This window comes from Gymnodraco acuticeps, unplaced genomic scaffold, assembly GCF_902827175.1.
Source record: "Gymnodraco acuticeps unplaced genomic scaffold, fGymAcu1.1, whole genome shotgun sequence".
Taxonomy (NCBI): Eukaryota; Metazoa; Chordata; class Actinopteri; order Perciformes; family Bathydraconidae; genus Gymnodraco; species Gymnodraco acuticeps.
In genome coordinates, this window is record NW_022990442.1 from 20,786 (window position 1) to 30,000 (window position 9,215).

General features: G+C 45.6%; 1 protein-coding gene across 1 annotated transcript in view; it reads right to left on the reverse strand.

The window, feature by feature from the left end:
• Window positions 1-6,186: 6,186 nt before the first annotated feature.
• LOC117552314 (gamma-crystallin M2-like) overlaps window positions 6,187-9,215 on the reverse strand; it is a 3,521-nt gene continuing 492 nt past the window's right edge. The window contains exons 2-3 of the mRNA XM_034225673.1: window positions 8,135-8,377; window positions 6,187-6,495 (exon numbers count right to left, since the gene is read on the reverse strand). Coding sequence (XP_034081564.1) covers window positions 6,217-6,495; window positions 8,135-8,377 — 522 coding nt within the window. The 3' untranslated portion in view covers window positions 6,187-6,216. The remainder of the gene's footprint in view (window positions 6,496-8,134; window positions 8,378-9,215) is intronic.

Here is a 9,215-nt window from a genome sequence, read left to right on the forward strand (position 1 = left end):
TTCCATGTTTATTTACCAGCTTGGGAATGATCACTAGTAACTATTGTTATTATTATTATGATTATTAGTGTTATTATTGTTTGTATTTGTGGGGGAAACTTCTGAAGCAATTGAAAACAGGACTCAGAGAGACACGATGGAGAGCTGGAGCTTTGATGGCAAACACTGACGGTTTGTTTGGAGCTTCGGTCACGGGCCACAGTCTGACCACACGGTAGAGATGCCACAATCAATTCTGAAGAGCCCTCCTGTAGCTCCAGGTTTGAACTAGTTCACAGTGTAATAATCAACATTCTTCAATACGACGAAACAGCTGAGGAAACTGAATCACATTTGTTGTCGCTTATAGCTCGGGGTCATCTACACCCCGAGAAGGAAGTGTTCCAGGTGTCCCACAACAATAACTATCTCTAACCGAGAGTTGCCCAAGCTGCCCCTCCTTAAGAGAGATAGCAGCAATACCCAAGGCCATAGACCACGCATGGGCAAACTAAGGCCCGCGGGCCACATACGGCCCGTTGGACTTTTTAATCCGGCCCGCCGAATATTGGTACAAAATTGTCCAAATTATAGTAATGACCGCATTAATTTTGCCTTTTTCCTGCAACCCCGTAATTTCAGTTTATTCCACTAGATGGCGCAATTGACCACTCGGCAACCCGGCAGGATCTAAGAACCGCATACGTCACCCTTACAATGGAGGAAATTGAGATTAACCTGAGCAATCATGGCGAGAACAGCGAATACAAGTTGTAACAAGTAGTAGCGCTGAGCAAAGCGACTAAAACGCGACCACACACTTATAAAAAACACTTATATAAAGTCAGGCAACACTAACCAGCTTAGTGTGATTCTGTTTATTTTACCTTACTTTAATGACCATCCGTTCACCGTTATTGACAATTGTGAAGAGGCAGATGTTTTCCTGTTTTGTATTATTGCAGCTATCGGATGGAATCAATACATGGGCTACCTGTGGCCATCACAAGTAAAATCATAACGAAAACTACGCCGGTAAAATGTGCCAATTTATGCCACAATATGATATCAACAAGTAGTCAATATAGTCTGATTAGCTTCGGTTGCTATGCTAACATCACCTGTAGAATGCCAGAGAAACAGCGTTGTGATGCCAAACAGCATCAATTCAGACTGACACACATTCACTGATGGGGATGGGGAATATTTCTCAGCTGCTTGTGTGACAGTCGGACAGTGAATACTTTCCAGCGGCCGCTGCTGTGAATTAACGGGAGAATAATCTCCGGTGGACGAGCCGCGCTCCAGTGGGCGGTAATGCCACTGAAACACATTAATAAACAATGCACCATGGCACTCTGGAGAAAGGTATACGGCTGGAGAAGTAGTTATTTAATTTAATCTGGCTTTGTATGATTAAAAACTACCCGACGCAGTCCTCTATTGATGTTGTGAGCGGTGTTGCGGAGAAAATCAGCGACGTAAAACGCAGTTTGGGTCTTAAGAACTTCGAAGGCATGTAAACGGTTACGTCGTGACGCAAACGATGACGCAATAATTCACCTTTGAACCTAATTCACATTTGAACCTGCATTTAACAATGAGTGGACCAAAGAAAAGAAAAGTTGACAATTGCAGAGTGTTTAAAGAGGAGTGGACAGCGAAATATTTTTTCACCGAAGTGCGATCAAAGGCTGTATGTCTTATTTGCCAATAAACCGTCGCGGTATTCAAGGAATACAATATCAGCCGCCACTTTTCCAACAAGCATGCTAACTATGCTAGCAAACAGTCAACGCAAGAACGGGCGGCTACGGGTTGGCAGCCAATTTAAAATATTAAATATTTTTCTCCAACAAACTTCTATTCAAAAGTCAAGCACCAAGGCAAGTTATTTGCTAGCATTCAAATTAGCAAAGGCCAGCAAACCTTTCTCCGAAGGGGAGTTTTTGAAAGAATGCATGGTAGAGACAGCAGGTCTCTTGTGTCCAGTGAGCAAAAACGACTTTATCACGCAGGACAGTGACTCACCGTGTAGAACTAATTGACGAAGATTTGTCCAGCGAGTTAAACAAAACAGCTGAGTCATTTAAGTTATATTTGTTAGCACTGGACGAAAGTACCGACGTAAAAGACACCGCTCAGCTCTTAATTTTTATCAGAGGGATTAATGACAATTTTGAGATAACGGAGGAGTTTTTGACCATGGAATCTCTAAAGGGGACAACACGAGGAGAGTACTTGTATGGCAGTGTGTCTGGTGTCATCGAGAGGCTGAAGCTACCTTGGAGTAAACTTGCCAATGTCACCACAGATGGATCGCCAAACTTAACAGGAAAAAAAGTCGGGCTGCTGAAAAGAATCCAGGATAAGGTGAAAGAGGAAAATCCTGAGCTGGATGTAATTTTCCTGCACTGCATAATCCATCAGGAAGCCCTGTGTAAATCTGTATTGCAACTTGATCATGTTGTAGAGCCAGTCATAAAACTCGTTAACTGTATACGAGCGAGGGAACTTCAGCATCGTCAATTTATTAAGTTCCTTGAGGAAACGGATGCTGATCACCAGGACTTGCTTTATCATTCTCATGTCCGCTGGTTAAGTTTGGGGAAAGTATGTCGACGAGTGTGGGAGTTTAAAGGGGAGATTAGCTCATTTTTGGAGTTAATCGGGAAAGCTGACGATTTTCCAGAGCTAAGCGACGCAGATTGGCTTTGTGATTTTGCTTTTGCTGTGGACATACTGACACACATGAATGAGCTGAACACGAAGCTACAAGGGAAAGATCAATTTGTGCACGAAATGTACACAAATGTGAGAGCCTTCAAAGCCAAGTTGACTTTATTCTCAAGACAAATGTCAAACAAATCATTCGCTCATTTCACCACACTAGCGACACTGAAAGAGGCCCCTCGACGTGTGAAGGAATACAGCAAATCGCTGGATGACCTGCACGGAGAATTCTGCCGTCGCTTTTCTGATTTAAAAAAATCGAAAAGTCACTTCAGCTGGTTTCATGTCCCCTGTCACAAGACTGTGAAACAGCGCCGCAGGAGTTGCAATTGGAACTGATTGATCTTCAATGTGACTCCGTCTTAAAGGAGAAGTTCAACTCCCTCAAACTGGAGGAGTTTTATGCTTCACTAAGCGAAGCCAAGTTTCCAAACATTAGGAGGATGGCACAGAGGATGCTGGTGTTGTTTGGCTCTACCTACATGTGTGAGCAGACGTTCAGCGTGATGAACATCAACAAATCACGCCACAGATCCCAGTTAACTGATGAACACCTCAGATATGTCCTGAGAATTGCCACAACCAAACTGACACCAAACTTTGATGCACTGGCAAAAAAGGGTGACCAACAACACTGTTCCCACTGAAATGAAATGTAAGTTTTCTTAACTTTTTCAGGTAATGGCTTTTACTTGTAATTTGTATTTGTTCACACAAACACTCTCCATCCATCTGCTACTGGCCCGGCCCGCCTGTCAAATTTTAAAACTCATAGTGGCCCCCGAGCCTAAAAGTTTGCCCACCCCTGCCATAGACCTATGCCGTGGGAAAGGAGATGGTGAGAAGAGAAAATGATGAACTGTGTCAAAGGTTGAATACCTAAGCAAATTATTCCCCAACAGTATTATTATTAATATTATTTATTATTATCTTTTTTTATTTAAATAGTTTTGATCCGTTAGTTTAGGTTTCTCTTAGCAGTAATGTGTGTATTGTTCTGGACCTTAAACTGCTGGAATTCGGGTCCATGCTCTGTCTCTAAGGACATCTCAATGATTGTTATTGATTTATACCAGAGGAAGTATGGAGGACACAGCAGTGGATTGAATTATCTTTATTGTTATCAGTAGTAGGAGTCCATGATGAATAAGCTTTATTGGGTTCAGTAGGAGTCCATGATGAATAAGCTTTATTGGGTTCAGTAGTAGGAGTCCATGATGAAGCTTTATTGGGTTCAGTAGTAGGAGTCCATGATGAATAAGCTTTATTGGGTTCAGTAGTAGGAGTCCATGATGAATAAGCTTTATTGGGTTCAGTAGGAGTCCATGATGAATAAGCTCTATTGGGTTCAGTAGGAGTCCATGATGAAGCTTTATTGGGTTCAGTAGTAGGAGTACATGATGAAGCTTTATTGGGTTCAGTAGGAGTCCATGATGAAGCTTGATTGGGTTCAGTAGTAGGAGTCCATGATGAAGCTTGATTGGGTTCAGTAGTAGGAGTCCATGATGCAGCTTGATTGGGTTCAGTAGTAGGAGTCCATGATGAAGCTTTATTGGGTTCAGCAGTAGGAGTCCATGATGAAGCTTTATTGGGTTCAGTAGGAGTCCATGATGAAGCTTTATTGGGTTCAGTAGTAGGAGTCCATGATGAAGCTTGATTGGGTTCAGTAGGAGTCCATGATGAAGCTTTATTGGGTTCAGTAGTAGGAGTCCATGATGAAGCTTGATTGGGTTCAGTAGTAGGAGTCCATGATGAAGCTTGATTGGGTTCAGTAGTAGGAGTCCATGATGCAGCTTTATTGGGTTCAGTAGTAGGAGTCCATGATGAAGCTTTATTGGGTTCAGTAGTAGGAGTCCATGATGAATCTTTATTGGGTTCAGTAGTAGGAGTCCATGATGAAGCTTGATTGGGTTCAGTAGTAGGAGTCCATGATCTTCCTATTATACACACATGCATTTCCAAACATTTGGACTACCTATGTTGCAAATGTATTATCTTTTCAATTTACACACGGCATCTATTGCACGTCTGTCCGTCCTGGGAGAGGGATCCCTCCTCTGTTGCTCTCCCTGAGGTTTCTCCCATTTTTCCCTTTAAACTGTGGGTTTTCTTCGGAAGTTTTTCCTTGTACGATGTGAGGGTCTAAGGACAGAGGGTGTCGTATTGTCATACTGATATTTTGTACAAACTGTAAAGTCCACTGAGACAAATGTAACATTTGTGATATTGGGCTATATAAATAAACATTGATTGATTGATTGATTGATTGATGATGAAGCTTGATTGGGTTCAGTAGTAGGAGTCCATGATGAAGCTTTATTGGGTTCAGTAGGAGTCCATGATGCAGCTTGATTGGGTTCAGTAGTAGGAGTCCATGATGCAGCTTGATTGGGTTCAGTAGTAGGAGTCCATGATGAAGCTTGATTGGGTTCAGTAGTAGGAGTCCATGATTAAGCTTGATTGGGTTCAGTAGTAGGAGTCCATGATGAAGCTTGATTGGGTTCAGTAGGAGTCCATGATGCAGCTTGATTGGGTTCAGTAGGAGTCCATGATGCAGCTTGATTGGGTTCAGTAGTAGGAGTCCATGATGCAGCTTGATTGGGTTCAGTAGTAGGAGTCCATGATGCAGCTTGATTGGGTTCAGTAGTAGGAGTCCATGATGCAGCTTGATTGGGTTCAGTAGTAGGAGTCCATGATTAAGCTTGATTGGGTTCAGTAGTAGGAGTCCATGATGCAGCTTGATTGGGTTCAGTAGTAGGAGTCCATGATGAAGCTTGATTGGATTCAGTAGTAGGAGTCCCTGATGCAGCTTGATTGGGTTCAGTAGTAGGAGTCCATGATGAAGCTTGATTGGGTTCAGTAGTAGGAGTCCATGATGCAGCTTGATTGGGTTCAGTAGTAGGAGTCCATGATGCAGCTTGATTGGGTTCAGTAGTAGGAGTCCATGATGAAGCTTGATTGGGTTCAGTAGGAGTCCATGATGAAGCTTGATTGGGTTCAGTAGTAGGAGTCCATGATGAAGCTTTGTTGGGTTCAGTAGTAGGAGTCCATGATGAATAAGCTTGATTGGGTTCAGTAGTAGGAGTCCATGATGAAGCTTTATTGGGTTCAGTAGTGTGAGTCCATGATGCAGCTTGATTGGGTTCAGTAGTAGGAGTCCAGGATGAAGCTTTATTGGGTTCAGTAGTAGGAGTCCATGATGAAGCTTGATTGGGTTCAGTAGGAGTCCATGATGAATAAGCTTGATTGGGTTCAGTAGTAGGAGTCCATGATGCAGCTTGATTGGGTTCAGTAGTAGGAGTCCATGATGAAGCTTGATTGGGTTCAGTAGTAGGAGTCCATGATGAAGCTTGATTGGGTTCAGTAGTAGGAGTCCATGATGAAGCTTGATTGGGTTCAGTAGTAGGAGTCCATGATGCAGCTTGATTGGGTTCAGTAGTAGGAGTCCATGATGCAGCTTGATTGGGTTCAGTAGTAGGAGTCCATGATGAATCTTTATTGGGTTCAGTAGTAGGAGTCCACGATGCGCCTCATGCTCATGAAGCGGTTGCTGCTCATGCCCATGCTGCTGAAGCTGCGGTACTCTCCGGGCTTCATGTACATCATGCGTCCTCTGAAGCTGGGCTGCTCGTACATCAGCCACTGTCCGTCCATCACCTGGCAGGACATGCAGTTAGACATGCGGAAACGCTCCATCACGTTGTCGCAGTCCTCCATCAGCTCGTGGCTCTGGCCTCCGAAGTTCTCCTTCTCGTGGATCTTCATATGGTACTGGCCGCGGTGCTGCAACACGTCAAGAACCGTTAGCGTGGGAACTGCTGCTAATACACTCCTATCATGCAAAATGCACTTTATGATGTATTCTCTACGTCTCCTCTACATCACCATGTGTCCCCGGTGTGTCAGGAGACTCACTAAGTGATGTCTTCTCTACATCACCATGTGTCCCCGGTGTGTCAGGAGACTCACTAAGTGATGTCTTCTCTACATCACCATGTGTCCCCGGTGTGTCAGGAGACTCACTAATTGATGTCTTCTCTACATCACCATGTGTCCCTGGTGTGTCCCCGGTGTGTCAGGAGACTCACTAAGTGATGTCTTCTCTACATCACCATGTGTCCCCGGTGTGTCAGGAGACTCACTAAGTGATGTCTTCTCTACATCACCATGTGTGTCAGGAGACTCACTAAGTGATGTCTTCTCTACATCACCATGTGTCCCCGGTGTGTCCCCGGTGTGTCAGGAGACTCACTAAGTGATGTCTTCTCTACATCACCATGTGTCCCCGGTGTGTCCCCGGAGTGTCCCCGGTGTGTCCCGGTGTGTCCCGGTGTGTCCCCGGTGTGTCCCCGGTGTGTCCCCGGTGTGTCAGGAGACTCTCAAAGTGTCAAAAACAAACCCCTCTCTCTTCCTCCGTACCCACATCTCTAAAAATGGGGAACAACGGAGCTGATCCAGATTTACTGCGTCATGAGGACATTACTAAAATGTGGGCAGGCTTTAGAGTAGCCCATGTGGTTTGGAACATGATGTGGAGTTTCATCACGGCAGCATTTAGCTGAGTTTCTGCTGGGAGAGTTCTCCTGATGAGATCTACTCTCTCTCTGAAGCTACTGACCCAGAGTCAGCTCTTTAGGAACAGCTGGAAGAGAGGGGGGGGGCTACAAGGACCTGTTTGGGGTTTGGAGCAGGACACTTCAGAGACATGTCCTTAGTAACAGCTGGAAGAGAGGGGGGGGGGGGCTACAAGGACCTGTTTGGGGTTTGGAGCAGGACACTTCAGAGACATGTCCTTAGTAACAGCTGGAAGAGAGGGGGGGGGGGGGCTACAAGGACCTGTTTGGGGTTTGGAGCAGGACACTTCAGAGACATGTCCTTAGTAACAGCTGGAAGAGAGGGGGGGGGCTACAAGGACCTGTTTGGGGTTAGGAGCAGGACACTTCAGAGACATGTCCTTAGTAACAGCTGGAAGAGAGGGGGGGGGGGGGCTACAAGGACCTGTTTGGGGTTTGGAGCAGGACACTTCAGAGACATGTCCTTAGTAACAGCTGGAAGAGAGGGGGGGGGGGCTACAAGGATATGTTTGGGGTTTGGAGCAGGACACTTCAGAGACATGTCCTTAGTAACAGCTGGAAGAGAGGGGGGGGGGGCTACAAGGATCTGTTTGGGGTTTGGAGCAGGACACTTCAGAGACATGTCCTTAGTAACAGCTGGAAGAGAGAGGGGGGGGCTACAAGGATCTGTTTGGGGTTTGGAGCAGGACACTTCAGAGACATGGTTTTTGTATATCTGAGACCTATAACATATGCCTAAAAATAGTATAATAGGAGACCTTTAAACATGGCTGCCAGTATTTGACCTGCTTTATAAGAGACTGGACTCTGATTGGTCAGTGCTGTGCTGTGATTGGCTGAGTGCTCACCATGGGGATCATGCGGCAGGACTTGATGCAGTCGCTCATGCCCATCATGCTCTGGTAGTCGGAGTAGTCTCCCCTCTTCAGGAAGGACTGGTTGCCCATGTAGTTGGTGCGGTCGTACACCATGAAGCAGCCACGCTCCACCTTGCAGGACTGACACCTGCTCAGGTAGGAAGACATGTCAGCGCAGTCGCTGCTGCTCTCATAGGAACGGCCCTGGAAGTTCCTGTCCTCGAAGAACACCACCTGCAGACGAAGGGGGGGGGGGGGGGGGTCTGTTATCCACCAATCATCATCGAGAACACACCCTGCTCCATCAGATCTACACACTGACGTCCCTTCATCAGTCGGGGAACTGTTCAGCGTTACAGCTACAGGTTGGTTAGGGTTATGGGGTTATGTGTGGCGCAGTTGTTTAGAGCGTTTGTGTTCTTATCAGGGGGGCACAGGTTCGAGTCCCACTGCAGTCAGCATGTCGTTGTGTCCCTGAGACCCTTCACCCCAAAGTGCTCCTGTGGGGATTGTCCACAGTACTGAGTATGTGAGTCGCTTTGGAGAAAAGCGTCTAACAAGTAACATGTGATGTAATGTGTCTCATAAGGAGACATGTGTCTCATACAGAGATATGTGTCTCATACGGAGACATGTGTCTCATACAGAGATATGTGTCTCATACAGAGATATGTGTCTCATACGGAGACATGTGTCTCATACGGAGACATGTGTCTCATACGGAGATGTGTCTCATACGGAGACATGTGTCTCATACGGAGACATGTGTCTCATACGGAGATGTGTCTCATACGGAGACATGTGTCTCATACGGAGACATGTGTCTCATAAGGAGATGTGTCTCATACGGAGACATGTGTCTCATACGGAGACATGTGTCTCATACGGAGATGTGTCTCATACGGAGACATGTGTCTCATACGGACACATGTGTCTCATACGGAGATATGTGTCTCATACGGAGACATGTGTCTCATACGGAGGTCTCATACGGAGACATGTGTCTCATAAGGAGACATGTGTCTCATACGGAGACATGTGTCTCATACGGAGGTCTCATACGGAGACATGT